The sequence below is a fragment of the Battus philenor genome, unplaced genomic scaffold (assembly GCF_028537555.1).
Source record: "Battus philenor isolate CCGP_79_NKW_IND1 unplaced genomic scaffold, ilBatPhil1.0.hap1 SCAF_23, whole genome shotgun sequence".
In the NCBI taxonomy this organism is placed as follows: Eukaryota; Metazoa; Arthropoda; class Insecta; order Lepidoptera; family Papilionidae; genus Battus; species Battus philenor.
In genome coordinates this window covers 5,491,719-5,516,620 of record NW_027181686.1, presented here as the reverse complement: position 1 = coordinate 5,516,620, position 24,902 = coordinate 5,491,719, and the positions used below count along the sequence as shown (strand labels likewise).

Below are 24,902 nucleotides of genomic sequence, written 5' to 3'. Positions count from 1 at the left end.
AATATATATATTTTATTATATATATATATATTTATATATAGTATCGTTATAGACTTTTTAATGTCGATTCTACCGCGCGGTGCCTCTTTTACGTGTACTACGCTATTATAGTTACTCATTCTTTGTACCAACAACTACTGCCATCTGTCGACGGTTCAAACTACAAAGTTACGATGTATATGTTGCGATGTAATCGCATTTAATTCTGAATTTTAACTCTGCCAAATTAATTGCATGTAGCCACTGCATTGAATCAACTTATTATATATATAATAAAACACAGCAACGCGTGGATGGGTCACCAGTAGTGTGCACGGAAGTATTAGTCTCCTTCTGAAGTCTGCGAGCGGAGATAAAGGAAGACGTTATGACAAAACTCTTAGCAGATATTTGATAATAAGAGACATACAACTTTTCGTTTGTGTTCCTCCCCTACCATAATATGTATAAAAGAAACAGATGATTTAAAACTTTGACAATTAAAAATGTTGCTATAAATAATTGGCTTGCTATAAATAAGTTGCTATAAATCTTGGTATAAATAATATTGCCTTTTCAACATTTATAATGTTATAAATGCGTCAAAATCAAATATCACATAGACAATAAAAAAACTAATTCTTATAAATTCTATTTTTTTACAGTATTTTATTTATATATTGTAAAACTTTTCAGAATGTCTCGTTTCGGTAAAAGTTTATTACATGTACACAGGCACGTTTTTAGAAACTGATAATTTACGTCCGTTTAAAAAAAGTGATTCGTGATTGTTTCATAAGTATTACGTATATATTTTTTATTTAACTGTGTAATAAATCGATTTGTCCGATCACGATACATTATTAGTATCACGAAGTAGAAGAAAAAAGTAATTAATGGTTATAGATAAAATTCGTGCATTCTCAATACAGTTAAATTTACCAAACTAAATTAAATTTACTGCATAATCGTAATCTTGACTATTTTTAATATTACAAAACAATTTTCTTGATATTATATGAGTCCTTGAGAGATAAGAATGACAACTGTAAAGTCGAATAATTTCATCGGATCCTGTGCTCATAATTAATGTTAAAGCAATAATTTTTATTGAAATCGCGGTGGCAATATTTGTAAAAAATTATGATTTTGCTAAATTATAACATTTAAATTCAAATGTAAATTATTATAATAGTAAATATTGCTTTTCCTTTGCCATATCTCATGCTAAGGTGTCTGCGTAGGTTTCACTTATTTTTTTACATCTATATTTATTACTTATAAAAATACCTCAGGGAGAACCATAAAATCCAGTAAAGTCTCTAATATTCATCATTCCCTCATCTGACATTCAGAGTTATGAAGATTTCTTCTTTTTTATCTTAATCTTCGCACAAACAGTCCTTAATGTATAAATTAAAACTCTCCTGTAATGGCTTGTCTTTATTAACTAAATAAAATTACAACTACTCAGATAATTTGTATTTCACAAATTATATACATGGATCTTTGATTTACATAGTACACATTATCTATTCAAGAAATGATTTAATATCATTTCTAAATTTTTATGTAGATGAGTCTTATCTAATGACACTTAACAAATCTTATTACATTTAATAAGAATAGTATGATGTACGTTAAAAAATTATACAAACAAAGTATTTTATATACAAAAAATATATATCCGCAAAGATTTTGGCAGGCAGAAAATTTGCTTACAATGACCCAGAAATATCGTATCAGTTATTATCTACTTTTGAATGTAAATATTAAAATATATTTCCTTTAGATAATCCACCAATTTTATTTTATAATAGCTATTAAAGTAGTATTAATATTTTCTAATCGATTTCAAGTTTTCGAAAAGCACCAACGGTGCCGTAAATGTCGGAATCCAATTGTGGCTCCTCCGTGACATTGGAGAGTTCGCTAAGGTCCTGCAGGAAATCTCTCAGTTCGTCCACGCGCTGCGTCCATTTCTTCATGATGACGTCAAAGGATACCTCCTCGCCGCCCCACTCTGCGGGCAGTATTCGCACCGGCAAGTGTTCGTACAAATCTTCCACTTTTTGATGAAAATAATACTGTCAAAAGGATTTTATAATTAATATTTAAAAGAAAAATTTAAGAGTAATTAATAACGCCGTAAATCCTGTCCTCAAGGTGAAAATAGATCTCAATGAATTGGAAATATGTAATAAATAACAAAATGATATAGTCTGTATGTTTTTAACAAAAGTATCATAAGGTCATGTTAATCATTAATTACCCAGAAGCTAATTCTGGATCAGTTTCTAAAATTTAATATAATAAAGTAACTTAAAAATTTTAAAAACTGCGTTACTTAAAGATTAATGGAGAATTAAAGAAGCTCGTCCTCAAGTTATATGAATGTGGCGATTGAGCCCAAGTCAGCAAGCGGCACGGGTGTCGCGGAAAGGTTCTGCGGAAACGTCCCAACGCCGCGCGTGCAAATATGGCAGCATATATCTCAGCAGTTTTAAGCAATCGGACAAATTAAGAGTAGACGGAGTACGGTCAACGTCTAATTATGTACGTACTTTAACAGTTTATTTTTTATTATTGTAATACAACGTTACAATGTGAATATTGCCCCGTATGTAATTACTGATCACGATATTTCTAAAACCATAAAGCTTAAAGACTTGAATTTGGTAGATACTATTTCTTTACAGAAAAGAAGCCAGCTGAGAACGGATTTCATCAAATTCCGTCTGAAAGACGGGATGCGGTGGCGTCCATTATGTTTGTGAAGTGGATAGAAGACACCTAGTCACAGATAAAAGATAAAACATGCATTATTATAATAGGTATACGCGCTTTCCTTTCGTGCGGTACAGCATTTCCGGTCAGTTAGATAAAGCTGTTTGCGTGTCTGCGTGTGCGGGCGCGATTTTGTGCCTGTTTTAAATACATCCATTTATTACCAAATTGACATTACTTTGTTTCTTTACATTTGATTCGAAAATTAATAAAACGACAACGCTGAGAGGTGCAGGTAAAAAAAATATAGTTATATTGTTAATTAACTAAAAACAAATTGCAACACTATCTTATACGTAATAACACCTTGCAAGGTGCGAGTCGTATCCTATAACAATAAAGTAAAGTAAAGAATGCAGTTAAATATTTGTGAATGAAACGCAAACATATTTCAATTTTCTTAGTCATACAGACCACGTGTTAATAGTTGTAGAAAATATAGTAAAGAAACTTGCAAGCCTTAGTGTATGTAAATATAGGGATATATAGTGTAGTATAGTATAAATAACTATACTATATTTTGCATATATTATGTTATGTGAATTATCTAGACCCTTACACAGGTAGGACACTTAACCTTATTTGTACCATAGGACCTTGTGTTCGATCTATACGTACGTATTTCCAACTTTTCCTTTTTACATTTATTATTTTATATTAGGAAAGACAGCGGTATCTACACGGTCGTCGGAGAAAAGTTTTTTCCCAGCAAAGTTTTCCCTCTAACGAATAAGTAGACACAGCCAAAACTTTTCTAACAAAACGATTTATAACCACAGTCATAATATTTTATCGTATATAATATAATGATTTAAAGCATAAATAAAACAGTGGTTAGCACTGACAAATGCCTCATTATCTTGTCATTTCCTGGACTATTTTAGCATGACAGACTAATTAAAAACCTGTATCGGTATTTGAGACATTAGAAAAAAAAAAACTTTACATAACGGTAGTTCGCACTGCATTAATGTTTATTTATCGATCGATTACGATTCGACTTTAACAATTAAAAACTTGTTTTGATCTGTGATGGAATATTACGGATGTTTATTAAAACTAGTTTACACCAACAAAGTCATTGGCAATACCAACCTCCTAATTTAATAATATGAATAACTAATGCGCGGTATTCTTAACAAATATCATTTAAAGCCCAAGTAATAAACAAAGGATTCATCTTCATTCGGGATTCTTCTTCAGGATACATTCGTTCATCGTCATGTCAGCCGATAGACGCACATTATAAGGCATTGGCCTTCGCCACAATCGGCGGTCTTCATCATTCAGTCAACCCACTGATAATTCAAAATGGGATTAATAAAATAACATAATTAAATCAGACAGTAATAACGTTTATATCGCTGCAACATGATATCCGCTTACGTATTTTAAAGTCTACGGGACGCGGCTGTTGTGTATATATAATATTGATTGCATTACCAAGTTAATTATCACAGTTTTTTTTTAATCTAGGCAGCCTTTACTCAAAGCAATTACTACTTATATTATCTATTTATTAAAGTGTATGTAATGTATTAAAGTTATATATGTAGTGTATTATATTTATTTATCTCGGTCCACGTCTACCGATTTCATTCATATTGTTTTAAAGTTTCCTAATACTTTGTAAGTTTTTAGAGAAGAAAAATACAATTTACGACGCAGCTTTTATTTGCTTTAGCTTGTATTAAGAGGACCGGAAAGTAATGTCGCTTTCTTTAATAAAATTCACACGACTACATTTTTATCGAGTTTTTAATTTTAATCAACAATATACCTTCATTATCAACAACCTTTTACCATCTAGTATATAAATTTTCAATGCCGAAGTGGTAAAAATCAATCGGTTTTTCTGTAAAATATGTCGACAGAAACAACATTGCTTTCCGGTCTCCCTTAATACATCGACAAATATATAATAAGAGCACGTGGCATGATCCAGTGTTCGAAAAGAATCAACGTTGTTTATTTACGCTTTACAAAATAGAAACAAGTATGTTGTATGAAAATCAATAACATGGATTATTTCTTTAAATAACTTTTTTCAATTCATTAAGGTCTGAATTGATTACCCAGAGCTGGGATAAGTTTGTTCGATCAGTCACTTTAAAATAATTATAGCCTTTGTACATAATAACCTTAATACATTCTTTTTTGGCATGTTTAGCGACAGTCCAAAGAAGTTTGTTTGCAAACAAAAATGTAAAAATATATATTTTACTTTAAATATACATTGACTATTATAAACCGATATAAACTAGTTGAACCCGTTCGGCACTACCGAGTTTGGAACCGGAATGGTAAACGAGTATCGAGTGATAGCCCATGCCTAAGTTCTCTAGCCGAAGATGTACTATACTAGTTCATCTTAAACACGATGAATCCTTAAATAAACAATAGGCAGAAAAAAGTTTCGACCAGCACATAGCAGGACGGTGCTAAAATATACAAACTGTGACCGACATCACCTCATATCCTTACGATGTAGAAAACATCCTCCTACTACTAGTAGTTCTACGCCTTTTGATATTTGATTTTGATTTTGATACTATTTTATACTTCACAGCGTATGATATATGATCATAAGCCACAGACATTAATAACTACATTTCCATTGCTTTACAGTACGTTTATATTAAGAATGCGAGTCATTATTGTCTGTCGCCAGTTACGGGAACTTAATTAAATCGTTTCCAGTTTGACAGTCAATCTTATAAAGATCAACTAACAAAATATTAGGGTGACCAGAAAGTAATGTCGCTTACTTAAGTTAATTTCAAACGACTAAATTTTTAACAAGTTTTTATTTCTAATCTTTACTTCTTCTAAACCTTTTGTTTTCTAGTATACAATGTCTTACAAGTACGTAATGAGCTACCAAATGACAATCAAATGTTGGCCACTTACTTTCCGGTCCGCCTAATACTTTCGAAAGCATCTGCGAATTAGGAACGATTAGATCAGCGGACAATGGTTCAATGCTTTTTAATGCACTGACTAATGCGTTATAAGTTGGAATATTATCATTAAATGTAAGTGCTCGTACTCACTCTATTTCTTATTTTTTCATTAACACATGAGCGGATAAAATTGAGGGACGAAGCCATGAGCGGCGGCGCGCCGACGACGTGTATTTGACGTAAACGTTGCGGATACGCAGCGTGCGCGAGGTGGATCGCACGACGTACCGCATTCGCAGCTGCTGCGATGCGTGCAACGAACGACGAACGTATATTGGACCCCTGTTATGACAAACAGTAACAAAATGTCACAGTTAATAATCATTACAAATGTAAACATAAATTAAAGCGTCTAAAATAACATTATTATTTACAGTTAAGCTAACTTTCTCTTTGTGAAGTCATACACTGCGAAAAGCATGTTTTAAAAGATGTAAGGCTTTTAAACAGGAAATTGGTTTTTCAGGAAATGTGAGGATCAATGACACATGATAATTTCACGAAAATCAGCGGCTAATTTATAATTTATGTTAATGATGGAATCTTAACAAAGCGATTCCAATTTATTTCCGTCTTGAAACTCAAAATGTTAATGGAATTAAAATTTTTGTTTACAGATTCGATATGTTAAATCAACATGTAAATAACATGGTCGAGGAGGAAATGTTTTCTATATTATTATTAATATTTTATAAAGTCTTTCTGATATAATAAAAGAATGATTTTCTTTTTTGTGTAATAATAATAATAATAAAGAGCAAAGTTCTTGTCGTATTATAAGCCAGGCTGTTCATCAAATAAAAAAATAACATCCAATAAGATCAACCAGAAGCGGCCTGCATTCAGCGGTGCCCCTTGTGGACGGATGTCTTAGGCTGAATTAGCTTAATATATATTGTGATTATTACCTTGGAGTACTTTTTATGTTTTTGTTTTAGATATTTGAGTATTTATCAACATACCTCCCAGATAAAGATGTCACCAGCTATAAGTGTTTCGTCGTGCATTCGCGCGTCGCTCACCAGTAAGATAGCACGCACCACAGCCGCTATATCAGAGAAACCTTCTGGATAGTTGGGACGAACTCGAAATATCGTTACCCGATGACCCTCATCCGTTAACTTTGGCAGAGGTGCGATGTCTCTATAAATATTTAATTTATTTTTACAGCAGTGTATTTAATGTTAAGCTAATGTTGGAGAAGGCAATACACTCAAAGTGTTGTAGCATTACTGGAATATGGAGAATACTTAATGTTATTTTTATAAAGAACAAAGGCTCATATAAAATTGTGATGAAAACAGTATAGACATCGGTAAGTTCACGCAGCTAAGCCTGACTTGGATAAGAGCAGTTTTTGTAATAGTTGTGGCAAATGTGGTAGGTAGTTCAATATTACCGAATTAATTACATTACTCACAAGAACTTGAGAACATTGCTCAACGGGGGCTCGCTTATAGAGCGAAACTCGTAGAGATCGCGGCTGCGTGCGCGCCCAATACAAAACGCTTCGAATTTCTTTCGCGCACGCTCTTGATCCATGCGGCACCCTCGTACAAACAGCTCCAGTATATTTGTGTCTGAAGATAAATAAAAATACAGCTATAATTAAGGTAATTAAAACCTCCTCAGGCATTTAAAAATCTATGATCAAAAACTTTCATTTCTATTGTAACAGAAATAACGGAACATTATTATATATACTGTAGTTAAAAAATATTGATACAATGCAATAAACTATACCACGGTTATAAAGCGCTCTCTTTGAGTAGACCAGCTTTTTTTGAATCGGACTTTTACTGCTGCCCAAATGGGGTTTGCGGATTGCGCGGATTTGAAGTGGCGCGCCTAACCTAAGATTTTTTTATAAGGTAGTGAAGGTCGAGGACCACTACATACTACTACTTAACCGGACTGTGAGGCCGCCGAGCTCTAACATCACATCAACGTGGCAAATAAAGTAACAAAAAGAAATAAAACTTAAACATGTAAACACAGAAGGTTTATTATTATGTAGAAATATGATAGTAGAAATAAATTAAAATGTAACTTAAAACAAAATCTGTGATAAAAATAACTTTAAGAAACATAATAAATGAAAATCAGTAAAACATTTTAAATAATAGACTGCAAAATCACAGTTATTGAGGAGGGATGAGAGAAACTGAATAGAAGGGAAAGAAAGATTGAATTATGGAATGAGAGAAAGTAGAAAAATAAACATTGAGAAGCATTGAAGATGAGAAAGAAAATAAAAAATAATGTCATAATTTTTTTGAGGAAATAAAAAACCTTGTTCCCAAATAAATAGGGGTGGAATGAGAGGTCCCCAATAGTGGGCGCCACAAAAAATAAACACATCAGCGGATGTTCCATGGTCACTAGGCCTAGTCACTAGGCTCAAAGGCCCCACATGGGGACTTCGACTTGGGCTGACACTCATCGTTAATACCCTCTTAGCATTCGGACACAAGGACGACCGAGGAGGACGAAATCCGACTTGGTCGGTTGCTATTACCCGGCTAATAACACTACTAGAACTTCGAAAAGCGTTAATGATGGAAGAAGAAATGGCGTAAGAAACTCCAGCAATGCTTCTATCGACTATAATTGTCAGATCAGCACACGGAAGCATTTCAGTCGTTAGTGTTGATTAGCTCATTTGTATCTCGTGAATATGACGTAGACTAAATATACGTACTACTCTTTCATTAACTGTTTATGATTTTTTCTTACTTATTTAGAACCATAGAACCTCTGTGTGCATTACTCTTTAATACAGAGGTCATCAATAGCTACTCAATTTTGTTAATGGTACTTGTTTCGATCGCCTCCTGAGTATCCAGATATATTTATAGTGTTTAAAAGTTGTCTATCAATATATATATTGTCAAATAAAATTAATGTAACAAAAATTGTAAATACAATTAATTACATGGTTCTCTTTCAATTCATGATTGTTTAGTGAAACAGTAACTACAATTTTAAGCAAATTTTAGTATTATCACAAGCGATTTGTCTGATCACATTATCGAATAAAGTATTGTGTGGATTTTTTAAATTTAATTATTTGTATTTCTTTGAATATTATTGCTATTAAAATTTACACATGTTTTGTAAAACGATCCTATCTAGAATACTGTTTCAAGAACCGGAAGAAGCTGTGGCTGTATTAATAATCGCCATGGAAAAACTTACAGTGGGCCAACCGATTCTCAAAATGAATTTACAGGATGCAACTATGCAGATGCAGGATGTAACTAGTTCGTGTATTTGGCTGTCAATCACATTACATAACTTTTAAAATATTTAAAAAATAATATTTTCTACACGATCGTTACGTATGTATAATATATATCTAACGAATACCAATTATACTGTAATAAAAGAAAAAAACATTTTTTAATATAATAAAAGTTGGTGATAATGTAAAAATACATTATTTCAATGTGCACCAGTTCGTGAATAATAGTGTATAGTGTTTTTTTTTATTGTGCTAAGTTCGGTAGACATATAAGTTATAACATAAACAAAACCTTGATTTAGTACTATACCTCTAATGTTTGGTAATTTTCCATTTAGCTCGTTTGTTCGATCGCTGTTTCATACATATATTAATTAAAGAGTGATCAAAACATTTGTAATAAACAACAATCTTAAATTTACATTATAAAACTGGTAACTGTTAATTTAACTTTTTTAATATTGTCAGTGCTGGAATACAGAGCTCATCCTACCAGAGGGAAGGTAATATAGTTCAGTGCGAATTAGTAATGAAAGTATTTATTATTGGTGAAATAAACAGGAAACTTTAATATAAGAATTAGTTTAACAAAAAATAGGTAATTGGGTTTAGAACACGTACAGAATAAAATAGTATCAGGATAAGATCTCTTCTGCAGTAAATTTAAACAAATGCTGTTTATATTAATGGTATTTGTATTGGGAATTCAAACCGTTGGATCGCGTGGGAAGTCATGGACGCTCGAGCCTCTGACAAGAGGCTTCGGCATACGTTGTTTGTCACCCGAATAGCGGAGGCCATAAATAAAAAATATTTTTATTTATTGCCTCCGCTATTGGGGACCTCTCGTGCCTCTATCTTATTTGGAAGGGTTTTTATACCTCTTTTATTAATTTTTTGAGATGCTTTTTTATTTTTATGCTCTTATGTCATTCCCTCGTAAGATCTATCTTTCCTCTTCTTTCACTCTACAATTTACCTTCTTTCTTTTCCATACTAATTTCCGATCATTTATCGCCTCCCTTCTTCGCCTCGTTCCTCAAATATCACAGAATTAACACATTTGTATATTTGTTTATGCTATTTTACATTTTTCTCATCCTTATAATATGATATTTATTACTATTTATCACAGACCACCATTTTTTTGCTTTATGTTTTTTTTTTCTTAACGTTTAATTCTAATTTTATCCCCTGTTTACTTGGTGGCTTACCAGACCTGTTTTGGTTTTATTAATTTTTGTGATACCCTTCAGTATCGTCCTGCAGAACTCGAGGAACACTGTCCTGTCGTTGTTATCTCCTATTAGTGAGGCGATGTGTTCCTTGCTTATCTTTTTACTTCACTGGAATTCTAAAGTCATCATGACCCTCATGTATTACATAACATTGGTGCGAAAACACAAAACATAAGAAAAAGTTATTTTGTCAGATTTAGATACAGATTTTATGTATTTTTTTCTATAAAGTAACAATTTATATTTAAGTTACATTGAATTGTTTGCTTTATGCTGTCGACTTTAGACCACAATTTAATTTTCATCACTTTTGTCACCTGTTTAATATCTTAATAATATAACACTAGCAAAATTGTTATTTTAAGTTTGTTAGAAATATGAACATTTATTTTTATTTAAATATTTTTCTTTATTCTGTTCATCTCTTCACTTCAAACAATGACAAGGAAAATTATCTATATAACAAGTTCATTAATAGTTGATTCATCATAAGTAGTTCAAGAACGGTGGCCAGTAAAGTCGCAAGCGATCTTTTGATTTTTATCTCATTTTATAAATAAAATTATCTCTTAAGTTTTAACAATAAATATAAAAAAACCAAGAATTTCGTTGTTATAAATGATTAAAGTCTAAAATTTAAGTTAAGCCTTGATTTTTAAAATAATTCCAATTTCCATTTTTATAACAATCATGTTAAGCCTGTGGTAAGGTTTTTCTTAAAGTGACATGTCCAAACGAATTGTTCAACTAGTTCATGTTTCATTACTTTCTTTGCAGGTGATCCAGAAAAAAAAAAACTCATGTAGTTTGTACTTAGCGGACAAAACAATTCGAAACAATCCATTTGATTTCGTAATACGTTGCCACAATTAATATATTGCACAGCATTGCGAAAGTAATTCCCTTTAAGAATACAAAATGAGAAAAAGTTCACGATAAACATTGCGATGCGCAACGTACATTGAATTAGAATCGCAACTCGATGCAAATAGTTTACAAAAGTCATCGTTTTGCCAGAAAAACGTAGAATCGATTATATAACCTAACGTATTTTTATGCCCGGAACACATGTATCTTGTTATTTATGTTCTAGACTAAAATGCAATAACAAGTAGTTAATTTAGCTTTATTTTATGTATAAGTACATTCTAAAATGGAGTGAACGCTATTGTGTTACTTCAATATTATCATTATTATATCAGTCGATCGGCGCCCACTGCAAGGCATATGCCTCCCTAAAGATTGTCATGATGATCCATCCAGCGTTGCCTGCATTCTGTATATCCTAGACTATGTCGTCATGTACCTGCTCATGGGCGCCACTCGAACGGCCATCGATTGCACTCAGAAGAGCAGAGAGATGATTCCTGATTCGGTCACACAGTGAAGCTCTGAGCATAGCTCTCTTCGTTGCTCTCTGGGTGACATTGAGCCATCTTATAAGGCCCATTGTTAACGATCACTTCAAAGATTCATAAGTCATTATCAACATAGAGTATACAATACACAACAGTATAAAATACAACATACAGTGGTGGCAAGGCAAGAGCTTAGTTTTCAGACATTGCGGTATTTTGGATGAGAATTTTCGGATGTTTGTGTTACTTCGCAGTTCTAGAAATAGCAATTATAGATCTGTGCTGTCCAAGAACTTATGACAAATTTTGTTATATCATTGATAAATGCTTGATATACCATTACTTTGTTTATGAGGAGTAGCAATTCTCATAATGAATGCATAAAGTGTGAATTATAAGGTTGTATTCCAGAAGAAGTAGTTTTGCTTAATAGAATTTTTTGGACATCGAAATATGTAGTTCTTCGAAATTTCTAATCTTTTGTTACTTTCACGTATTACCCTTTTTCTAATTTGCGTTTCTAGTTTTTACGTCTATTTAGCTGTGTAATTTATTTCACATTAACATGTAAAGCTTATTTTTTTATTCAATTGTAACAACTATCCGGATCTATTTTAATAAAATAAAAATTAAATTTGCCTTACGGTTAAAAAAGCCATCGTTTAAACGACAATTATAAATATCAAGATAAGTTGTTGTTGAACAAGACCTTTCAGTACTAAAGGTGTAATTGACATATACTAAAAATGATTTGAAATATTGTCCTCGTTTTACGAAGCTTAACTAATAAGAAAAAGTAACAATTAGAGAATTCAAACTACCCAGTCGTGGATAAACATAGTCTTTTTCAATGACAGGATCTGTTAAATAATTTTTTTTGGCGTGAACCAGACCATGGTGCATCTGGTGGTTGACTGTCCCGCATTTGGAGGCCTTTGATACGACTCCGACTGCCAGGTAAGTAAAAAATAAGCGTGGACAACATCGCCTCACTTACACAGACGCCTAGTTAACAACGATAGGCTAGCGTTCCTCGAGTTCTGCAGGAGGATAGAGATGGATGTCACAAAAATAAATGAAACAAATACATATGGGGGGGTAAATTCGAATTCTACCGCCTGATTACTTGGTGGCATACCGAGTAAACAAGGGGTGAATTAAACGTTAAGAAAAAAAAACAAACCAAAAAAAATGGTGATCTGTACAAATATCATATGATTACTTAATACAAATGTGATAATTATGTGACATGTGAGGAACGAGGCTATGAATGAACAGAAAATAGAATGGAAAAAAATGAAAGTAAAATCGTTGAATGAAAGAATGGATATCTTAAGAGGAATGACAGAAAAGCATAAAAATAAAAAAGGGTTTGAAAAAATTAATAAAAGGGGAATAAAAACTCTGTCCCAAACCAAAATAGGGGTACGAATGTCCCCAACAGCAGGAGCCAATAAAAATACCAAATAAAACATAGAAATAACTTCTCGCCTGGTTGTTAATAAATTACTCGATGCAATTAATTCATAGCATTTACATCAAGTTAAAAAGGAAACAATAATAATAATTTACGGCGGTATGATAAATTGAATTTATAAGTAAACAGGTCAATGATAAGATGATTCATAGTTGCGCGTTGTCTCTGTGGCTATTGACATGGTCTAAGAAAAGAATAATCGCATTAGAAAACGAGGTTTCGTATTTTTAATTATACTCTTTGTAATATTATAACGATAAGGCATTTTACTAAGGCAGACCCCCATCTGATAATCGACATTAACCACCTTACTACAACTCAAATTCTTTTCTAAATAAATTACTAATTAAAGCCTATAATCGCGTTAAAACGATTTGTTTACAACAATCTATCATATTTATTTTATATACACATAGTATTAATTATATTCTTTTATATTGTAAACTTGTTTAATCATCATCATAATTTCAACTTTCGAATGTCCAATGCTGGATATAAGCTTCCCTACCACACCACATTTCTAATAGGAAAGGTTAGAAACGTGCGCCCGGCGTCTTCCAATGTTCTTCGTCCGTCGTCCACCTTGTCTCTACTTCACTGCAGAACTTTAAATTCCCAATCTGTTCTTTGCGCTAACGATTATACCGGTTAGTTTCATTAGTCTACGGATCTCCTCATTCTTGATTTGATTTCATAGAGTAATATCAAGCGTAGCCTTCCCCATGGCACTTAGAAAACCTGCCAACTTGCCATTAAGGCCAAACTTCTTTAATACATTAAGGGCGTTAATACGAACAATTATATTTGTAACTAAACTCGATAGAGTAGCTATCGAGGCTCTGGCTTATTACGTCTCACAGGAATATGTAGTCGCAAAGATGATGCAAACGCTCCATGGAATGACTCTTTTAATTTTATACCTATAATTCAACCGCTCCTAGATAATGCCCCTGATTAGACTGAAACTCAATACGTGTTTAGTATTCAAATGTACCTGAAAGAGCAGAACCTCGGCTAAACCAGTTAGTATAGTCAGACTAAAGCAGCCTTTTAGATGACGAAATACTTCACATTTGGTTTATGTTAGTCCTCACAAGTAATTTGTATCCTTTATTACAAAGTTTAATTTTTTACGATTTTTAATAAAATTCAAACCTTTCCAACCGTTAAATAACCACTGCGTCGCACAAAAACTAACTTTATCTTTATTATTTACGAATGCATCTGCTGTAACTTGCAAAAAAGGGTTTAATAATTAAAATAACATTTTATTTATACAAAAAGTTCCTCTGAATTCTTAAAAAAATAGGTATTTAAACAATGAATGTATCCATATTTACTGCTTTTTTATATCGAACCAACGCAGAGCAAAACGTGATATTTCAAGAGCCTGAGAAAGACTGCATTGTTGTCGATAGAGCGGATCACTTCCCAGCAGATTTATGCTTAAAAGCTACATTGGTCATTAGTTTCCGCGATAGAGACAAATACGATATTATGACTTAATATTTTAAATAAAATTTTCCATTGTTCGAGTTTAACGTTTTTGTGAAATCCATTTTTTTGCATTCAATTTACTTAAAAAATTGTTTCTCACATGTGTACCTTGAAAAGTTGAAGATTTAAAGATAAGAATTGGATTCTTCCATTTTTTATTATTAATATGGTGTTAACAATAGATAATAATACGTATAACTAATTCGTTAATATTAAAATGTTCAGTGCCGGATTTAGGCATGGGCGACATAAACGTGCCCAAGGCTGCAGATTTTTAAGGACTTAACTAACCTTTTTTTTTTATCGGTGGGGGAAATCTTCCGGTATTCAAGATACCCTGCCTCTGGGGGGAGGACAGGGGTATGTGGGATTCCTACCCACTAAACCCCCCCCCCCCCCGGTGGTCGCCCTCTGCGCTAAACGGGGGACCGAAGAACTTAACTAACCTAACCTAACCTAGATATAAGTTAGGATTCACATCATATATATCAGGTATATTTTTTTGGTTTAAAACCGCTTACCCTAGTGGGTAAGCAGTTTTAACTCGAGTAAAAAATATTAATTTCTAAATGGTTCTAAATAGAGGCGGTAAAACGTTTTGGGCCCATGGGCGGCAAATTATACCTATAATCAACTTTAGCATGTATAACTTACTTTTAATATAATAATCAAAAAAATTACAAGTCTGTAACCAAAGATGCTCAATTAAGGGAATCAGGAGAGAGAAAAAATATAACGAAAATAAATGAGTCTTAATTGTAATGTTAAAATATCTATAATTTTTGTACAAGGTGGTATAGTGGTATATAGGTGGGTAAATACTTACATACAGGTTGATTGGTTAGAAAGATATAAAGTAATCACTCTGAAATATGTAACATTAATTTATTTTAATATTAGTATGCGACTGGCCAATAACTTCTGGCAGTAAAAAATCTGCGAGGACAGATAGTAATTATTAATTTTAATAGGTACCAATCCGAAAATTTTAAGGCTTTTTGTTACTTTATTATTACGTTATTTATAATTTCGGATACTACTGAATTTTGTCTATCCTACGATCCTTCTCTCTCTCTCTAGTTTCTATTAAGTGACGGCGCGGTTAGCGCACATTGTGCGGCTGTTACAGCTTTGTCGGTCACAGCTCCACATGGGCTCCAATCCGCGAGCTAAATTTTAACTTTCTGCCACTATGAGAGCCTGTGTGCTTACACCACTTGAATGTTATGTGGCGTGTATGTGACTCGGGTAAACTGTATCTTCGTTCCTCCGGGTGGTGTTGGGCGGAGCAGTACTCGTTCCGTCGTTGTTGCCGTAGTTTTTGGCTGCTTCTGTAACCTTCGATGTTGAAGTTTCATACTTTCTTAGGTTTTTTCTTTCTAGCGGCCCTCTTACACGAGTTTGTCTAGTCTGTGTTGTGACACATGTTGGTGGCCCCACTGTTCTTGGGAGTATCATACAATAATTGACAGCAAATGAGCCACCACACAAAACACCTGATATTTACTTCTTTAAAATTTTTCGACTATAATCAGTCACGCTGTAGATGATGTAGGGAAGCTTATTATTTTTAAACTGGTAGCTAAAAAAATTCCGTAAAATTGCCAAATAAAATGAAATAAATTAGAATGAACAAAATACATTACTAAACATAGGCAAGATATTTTTGAAGATATCAATGTCTTCGGCAACAGTCGCTATTTCATTATGTATATACATTTTATGATGTCTTACATATAGCGAATGTTTTCCAAAGCCGTAGCGAGAATTTAATTATGTGAGAGACACGCACATTTATAATTTAAACAGGTCGTTGCACTAGATGTGATTATTGAGATGTTTAAAAATATATTTTTGGTCTTTAATAGTACGATGAGTTTGCAAATTTACCCAATGGTGTAAGTATTTCTATGATCTGATTGATGTGTTATTATAAAGAATAGGCGTTGAGTCGAAGTTACAGTGGGCAGTCGTACAAGCCTTAAGGTTCTAAAGTGGAGACCAAGGACCGGCAAGCGCAGTGGAAGAGTTAGTGGATGTACGATCTTTTTATGTCTGTGGAAGATGCTGGATGTAGGCGATTCCAATCGATCAATTGGTAACCTACGGAGGAAGCCTATGTCCTGTACTGAATTTTCCACATATGAAATGATCATATAGTCAAAGTCCAAACGATACCGCAACATAACATATACAATCTTTCAATTTTATGAATCGTAGTAAACAACATATAATGTGTAGGTAACAAGAACTCGCTCCCGTCTATAAATGTAAATGTTGCCAACAAACAAGTATTGCCAGTCGTTGCTCCCCTGAGGTGCATAACTTATACATACTCAAGTCTATAATGACTTATGCGTTACGCATGTTAAATAAATTGAACTTTAATCGATTGTAATATGTCATGAGCTTACACAACAATGAATATCAATGTAGGTATGTCAGTTACAACAATCGTAATAATCATTCTTATTCTACATAACCTGCCATTTTCATTCAACAGAGTATATCAACACACATGGTCGGTTGCCGTATGGACGAATGTCCCATTTATTCGTATGGTGAATACTTTTTTTGCTATTAATCAAAGTAAAAAAAATCGCGAACGTATGATTGAACAAACTGAATATCTCGTAAGCAGAAAAAAATTGTAATTATTTTGGCGCGCAAAGTTAAAGGAGGATTAGAAAATTGGAATCTACAGGCAATCGAGGCTCACGAGTCACTTGCCGCTTTTTGAAGGATTTTCAAAAATTGACTTCTTTCCTAAATGTTTGTAAATTTTAAATTATTGTACTATTTTATTACAATAAAAAATTTGCATTTTTGTAAAAAAAATACATCTTTTTTCTTTCCTTATAAATATGTATTTATTTGCGACGTGCAAAAATCTTCAAATTTTGAGCAGTCCTATTATAAACTATGCGTACGACCATAATTTCCTTTTATTTTTATAAAAAAACCTATTTTACGATAACTTTTTTTTCATACTTATTTCAAAATTTTAAAATTTCATCTAAATATGCGCATATCCATCGTAAATTTGATTAACCGTAGTCGATAATGGTCTCACTTCCTAGGGACTGTTAATAACAATTCTCAATAAATACTTGTTAGATGACCGAGGCAAACAACTATTGATTTACATAATTCCGCTATAGCGTATCTATTATAATAGTTTTATGTTAGTAGATCTCACCAACTAAGATACAATAGAAAATAAAGACAAATTTATTCTTTCTAATAGTCAAAAGTGATGGCGTTCACCTAATAATGAGTGATATTGACAAGATGATGTGGCAGTAAGCAGGCTACATAGCCCACGAAAGATGGCTACTGTGCTTTAAAAAAATAAACAAAATGCGCAGAATGTGTACTCGCGAGGAAACACGACCTTGTTAAGATCGTCGTAAGACTACGGAAGCAAGTCGTTTCGAAGCTCTTCTATTGGAAATCTACTGGGAAGGCTAACGTCCAGCAGTGGACATCCCACGGTTGAAATGATGATGAGTGATTTTTATAATAGAAATTTACGCAGAACACAATGCTTGGGATCGAAAACTAGCAATTTCATTTTATTTGTATTTACAAGTTCACGAGATTTAGAGCAGTACTCTTTACTCTTTGGCTTCCTTGGGAGCTGAGAAGCTCTTAAGTCACTGTGTCACTCCATGAAGTGACTTGGGGCTATGGCACCGGAGAGGCCAACTGGCTCGGGTTTGGAAAGTACCTATTAAGGATGTTTTTGGCTTAATCAGTTGTTATTAGAAGATTATTAAGACGAAGAAGAAATAGAACAGATAGCGCATTAGCTCAATACTTCTAATACTAGATATAAAACGATAAATTGTAGCACAGCATAGCTCCTGCACTATTTTGAGATATAGGTGTCATAAGCCTCTAGAAATTAGCCTTAAACATGATGAAGGGCACCCTGAAGTTTATGGAGCCAAATAACCGTTACTGTTTTGATATAAAAGTTTCGTAATAGTTTAATTACTTGACTAGTCTATTACCGAAATAGTATCGCGCCTTATTACGAGCGGCGAAACGGGGAATAATATCGGCTGCTCCGTTTTGTCAGTCCGCCATCATGGCTGGTGCCGGCGGCGCAAAACAGTATTTACAAATAAAAAAAAGTGTTCAAAGAATTTGCATCATTTAAAAACGAAGAGATGGCCCGTAGAATTCAACCACATTTAAACACCTAGTAGATGTACATATGTTGTAACAGGATACAGAAATTAAACAACTATATATCGCTCTTAATAGCATAGTAAATGGGCCCGACAAAAACCTTATTACTGGTAATAATTTAATTCGTAATAGACTACTTATTTACATGTTCGTAAACCATATAGTCAAGAGGGCGACGTACGATACGCTGGTCAGACCAGATCTACTATTCTCGACATCGATTTACAATGTTTATGTAATACTCGTAGTAGATCCAAGCAGTAAAATAAGACAAACTTTTTTTTTCATTAATTGACATCTTTTGCCTTATTTCGCAACCAGCTTTGAAAAAAGTACTATGTGGAATGAAGTGGAGCATCGGAATTGTATTAGCAGCAATAAATAACAGGCAGCTTATTAACAAGAAAATACAAAGGACAAATGCGTGGAAACGTACAATCTTAAATAAATAACTTCGAAGATATATTAGTCTACTTTTTAACAAAATAAATTTAAAATCGCCTGAGTTATAGAATTATTACAAAAAAATAATAGTTTTGCGGAGTCGTGTAGTGATCAGAATTAATGATTACTTATGACGACTTAGACAGAACATAAATAAATAAAAATCCAAACTAATTATTCAAGAAAATTAACGATCTATGTAATATGTAAGCGAGACGCATTATAGCATTTAGATACAGGTTATTTAATAAGTAATTAAATATAAGTGCATTATTACATATAAGAAATTCATGGTAATAAAATTTGAATTATTACATGAATAGCATTTTTTTATTTAACTGTAGCAATTATTTATAAATATTATGATCAATTTTCTATTTAAAGTATATGACTAGCATCTCACAATTGGATATTTCTAAATTTGGGAAAGTAATTTATTAACCATTATCTTAATTTTCTCTCTTACATTCGTATTGTCGAAAACAGTTTTTTTTTATTAATACATTGATTTTCAAAAATAAATTAATTTGTCCACCTTAAGTATTATTAAATATTCTTTTTTGTGTTATTTGTATGCTAAGATTTAAATTTGCCGTGATTATATTATGAATAAAGTTTTATTTGTATAATTCCAGTCGTAATGAACCAAGTATTTAACATTGTTCATATATTATAAATAATATTCCTTTTATTATTATTGTTAGCCCATTTTTATGCGTATAATTGAATGTTTTTTTCTATTAAAAGTTTTAAAGCGTGAGTTTACTGAAAAGTTGGTCGTGATAGTTATTAATATTAGCAAAGGTCGGGCTGTTTAAATTGAAATTATAGATTAAAAATTTATTTTTGAATTGACAAAGTATTTTAGTCATAATATGCTTTGAAATAACTTGATCTCATAAAATAAAAAATAAATTTTTCATACCCACGATTTCAGGTTGAGGTAGATACGGGGAGGCTGCACACATACTTTGAAGATCTCGGACCCCCCGCTCTAAATCACCAGTGCCTTCGCCTAATTCTTGCTTGATTATTTCCGCTTGCTTAGGCGATGGTCCCTCAAGGAACGCCATTTTACACACAAAACTAGACTAGCCAAACTTAGTATATAAAATATTTGTATTAAATTATTTCACCCGTGATACTAGCACGCCGTGCTAAGTCAGAAGAGAACTGTGAGCGAATAGTATAAAGTTCTTTTTATAAACATGCCACCGTTAATACGTACAAAGCAAACAGATCCTTATTTCTTATTAGACCGAGAGCAAAACAACACGTCAATTTCAGTTAATGCAATAAAAACAAGTTTTAATTAACGAAATGTAATAAAAAGTTATTCCATGATTACGAAAATAAAAATAATACCAAACTTCTTCGTATTACGTGTCTGAATTTCAAATGTATTTTTGTCCTACATCGGTGTTTAGATTTTGCTAAGGTAAACTGTTTTTGTTGACGTCGCAGTGTGTCACCATTATACGAGCATCGTGACATTATTATTACTGCATATTTAAATTTGTACTATGTTATAATTTTACCATAATGAAGCACCATGACAACTATTTTTATAGATGTATTTTGTACAAATCACATTCAGAAACTTTCCATACAGGAGTTTTAATCATAATTAGTCTTTGATTTTTTCCGCAACATGGTTTTAATTTTTTATTACCATTGCCCAATATTTGTCTTAATATTTTTATTCTTTCTTCCATGTTGCTTTTTAAAAAAACTTATGAATATAGTAGGATTTGTTTTTTTCCTTTTCTTACCAACTATTATATGTTATAAAAAGGTGACTAATATATATTTTTTTTTTTAGTTTTTCCCTTGTACCATATACAAACGTTTCCGAAAACTAAAGACACGAATATTAATATATTAATATGTGTATATAATATAAATAAAATGTATACATATCGAGTTATTGATGGCTACAATAAAACCTCCTCTGTGACAAAAAAGGTCTGACATTTATATATATATATATATATATGTATATATATTATTAATATTCGGTTCTCTTTATCACCTCCCTCCATTTTAACATCACAAAATAATTTACATTATATTGGCGCGAAAATAAATACTCAATAAACAATTTTTGGAAATGTCAGATGTCTAAATTCAAAAGTAATATTTTGTTTATTTTTAATAATAACAGTAGTTATGGCCAGACTAAGTATAACAGTATTATATTAAGACATAATACTATTTGTGTCTGGCTGGTTTTGATGTCATTATTAATAGATTGAAAAAGAAAACCAATTAATAAACATGGTTTGAATCGATTTTTCAATTGTTTTTGTTCCTCCCTATGGAGATCATAATAAAGTAGAGCGGAGAGGAGTGATAATGATACTCCCAACTAAATTTTAAAATAATATATAATTCTTCATTAATTAATTAGTGGTTGTAGAAAAGAAAACTCAAAAACAAATAACAACAACTAACTTATGCTGGTACTTATTTATGGCAAACGACGCAATATGTATATGGGGGGAATAGTTAACCTTGACAATTTGATAGAATCAATAAACCATTCTTTATTGATTCTATTAAAAGGCAACAAATGTTGCGCGAAAATCATTACATTAAGTATAATGACTTGTCATTTCTTATTCGTAACATGAGTTCGATTCGTGGTCGAGGTTATGATAATTTATAAAAGCTAAAATATTATCACAAGAAGCCACTAAACAGTACTGTGAAAATTTTATGGTATTATAGTTTAAGAGACTCCGGTGTCCATTTAACTAATTTATTTTTTAAATTTGCCGCGGTTTTATATTTCCTGTTCTACAGGTTACACATAGTTCAGCCACTTAAAGTTACCAACTAGAATAATTTTCACAAATTAACGATGTAAAAAACTAAACAGGTTTTCCTTATTTATTATATTTTATAATCATTGTTTTATGACTAGTGATTAATAAGACCCTTGGTTTTTAAAATTCAATAAAAATAAATTCAGTTTTTAAAATGCACACCTGTAACAAAAAAGTACATAAAAATCACGTCTTTCTTTTGTAAATAATAATTAAGAAATACAAAATTTCCAAATAATATGTAGTGTTTATCTCAGTCTGTGATCGCAGTTTTCTCATTGACGTTAGATTAGTGTCATTTTGTCATTCACGTCATTCATTTGTCATTACGTGGCTCAAGTCATCACAGAAAATAGCGAAACGAACAAAACAAGTTGCTGATACTTAAATTACTAAATAAAATATTTATATTATATTAATAGCTAATACAATGGACTGTTTATATAGATCTTTATTAATATATTTCATTCTAGTTATCACGTTATTAAATAATGCTAATGGATACACAATTACAGTGGACGCGCATGCTGAAGAATGCTTTTACGAAAATGTTGAAGCCGACACAAAAATGGGTAAGCTAGTGTGTATTATGTAGTAGTTTTAGTAATATACGTGTCTTATTGACTTAAACTTCGTTCCAAATAATCTCAACTTTTTGTAAATTTAATGTTAAAATACATTTTCTGTAAATCTAATGTTAAAATATATTTGTTGCAGGATTAACATTTGAAATAGCAGAAGGCGGCTTCTTAGACATAGACATCACAATCACTGGTCCTGATGGAGCAGTAATACACAAGGGAGAGAGGGAGTCTTCTGGTATTTACACTTTCTCGGCGCCTACTTCAGGACGATACACTTACTGCTTTAGCAATAAAATGTCAACAATGACACCTAAAGTAAGATAATTTACTCAATACTAACAATTTTTTAAATTAAATTGCTATCATAATCAATAGATATTCTGTCTTAATTTTAAAGTATCAATTACTTTTCTTTCTCCAAGTATAAACAAACAATTAATGAATATCTGATCAGATGATTTATTATTTGCTATTAACTCATGTTAACATTTTCATAAATTTTAGGTGGTTATGTTCAACTTAGAAATTGGGGAAACCCCCAACAAGAACACAGGAGAAAATAACGAGGAAGCAAATCATAACAATCTGGAAAACATGATCAAGGAACTTGCAGCCACACTTAAGACTGTTAAAAATGAACAGGAGTACATGCAGGTAATCATTCCGTTTTAAAAATATCAGTCAATTAAGTTGTTTTACCTGTACAGATTTCTTTGTTCGAAATGATGATATTATTGATCAAATAAATTAATCGTAACTGTGGTCTTGTTGAGCATGTGATTATTCTATATTAAGTAGTCAAAAATTTAGATGGTGCTGGATGTGGGCAGCACAAGACCAGTCTTTGTGGAAATCTTGAGGGAGGCCCTTTATGGGGAGTCAAGATACAAAGCTATTGCACAGCAGGGGCTGAGAAATAGGTGTTTATTGGCTGATATGATGATGACCAAAATTGATTATTTACTGTGGGTACATTATTATCATAATTATACAAATTGTTTATAATCAATTTTGTTTACTAAACAACATTTTAAACATAAAATAATTAACAAAGAAGCACATACTTTTCCGAGTTTATACCATGTGTTATGAAATGGATTTTTCTTTGTTGTTTTAACTTATATGAATTTTAAAATTACTAATAAATTTTTCCTCTGTTCTTATTTTAAAACTCCAGTGGTGCTTCAAATCTATTTTCAAATTTTCAATTATTGTGCTTTGTTTTTAATGCATACATTATTGGCTACTGTAATTGATTTTATATGGATAATAATATTGATGAATTATTACAAAAAATTTTACAACAGGTTCGTGACCGCATTCACCGGGAGATAAATGAGAGTACAAACTCTAGAGTTGTCATGTGGTCTATCTTCGAGGCTTCAGTTCTACTAGTCATGACTCTTGGACAAGTGTACTACCTGAAGAGATTCTTTGAGGTGCAGCGTGTTGTCTAACAGTGCTATTATGTTGTTTTATATTTAAATAAGTTAAAAAAAGTAAACAATAAAAAGAACATTGTGAAAAGAGAAAGTGCAATTCATTTATGAAAAAAAGAATATTAACCATTGATATGCTAAAATGATTTACTTTTTTAGTTTTTTCAGACAATTTGTTGATTTTTGTTTAGACTGTATAATAAAAGTGATCAGGCTCTGTTTAAATTTTCACAGTTGTTCAAACAATTACCATATAGGTTCCGTCAAGAGGCAAACACGATCATCGGTTTTATAATGAAATTAATAAAATATTTTTATTTAAACCATTTAAACTTTTAGCTACTTATGTAACTGAAAGCTTGTCATATTAAACCCATAGTTATCTGTGAAAAGTTGATACTTTTGATTCATTTTTTTTAAAATTGCTTAAATTTCCACACTGACATATAAATATGTTATGTCCCTAAAATATTATTATATTGTTTTATGTTTGCCCGTAAATTTAATGTAATATAGAATAAAAAATTTTATCTTTAAAATTAACTTTTAGTAATAGTATCACCATTATTGAATTGTACCTCATATATCTTGATTTGACAAATGTGAATCATGGGAAAAAAATAACATTCTACAGTCACTACTAGGAATATTTGTTGGCCATCAATTATCATGTTATAGTAATTCATCATCATCATGGCATAGAGGAACTCTGGCCTGCAGTGAACATATGACACGGCAAAATACCCTCAATTAACAATTACTAATTTATTAAACTATACTCAAATTTAGCTTCTAAACATACACTCCTACCCGCCCTAACATGTATTATTTGTTTTATTAATTAAATATTGTCCTGGGATAATCATG

At 32.0% G+C, this 24,902-nt stretch overlaps 2 protein-coding genes across 2 annotated transcripts; one reads left to right on the top strand and one right to left on the bottom strand.

Annotated features, from left to right (window-relative positions):
- Positions 1–1,431: 1,431 nt before the first annotated feature.
- LOC137924240 (alpha-tocopherol transfer protein-like) lies at positions 1,432–20,378 on the bottom strand. Its single transcript, XM_068767619.1, has 5 exons — positions 20,110–20,378; positions 7,150–7,309; positions 6,692–6,872; positions 5,820–6,011; positions 1,432–2,066 (listed from the first exon to the last, which is right to left on the bottom strand). Exons 1-5 carry the CDS (start codon positions 20,255–20,257, stop codon positions 1,824–1,826), a joined length of 924 nt encoding a protein of 307 aa, XP_068623720.1. The 5' UTR covers positions 20,258–20,378; the 3' UTR covers positions 1,432–1,823.
- A 1,957-nt stretch (positions 20,379–22,335) lies between these two features.
- CHOp24 (transmembrane p24 trafficking protein CHOp24) lies at positions 22,336–24,462 on the top strand. Its single transcript, XM_068767368.1, has 4 exons — positions 22,336–22,584; positions 22,730–22,911; positions 23,101–23,250; positions 23,904–24,462. Exons 1-4 carry the CDS (start codon positions 22,443–22,445, stop codon positions 24,051–24,053), a joined length of 624 nt encoding a protein of 207 aa, XP_068623469.1. The 5' UTR covers positions 22,336–22,442; the 3' UTR covers positions 24,054–24,462.
- The last annotated feature ends 440 nt before the right edge of the window (positions 24,463–24,902 follow it).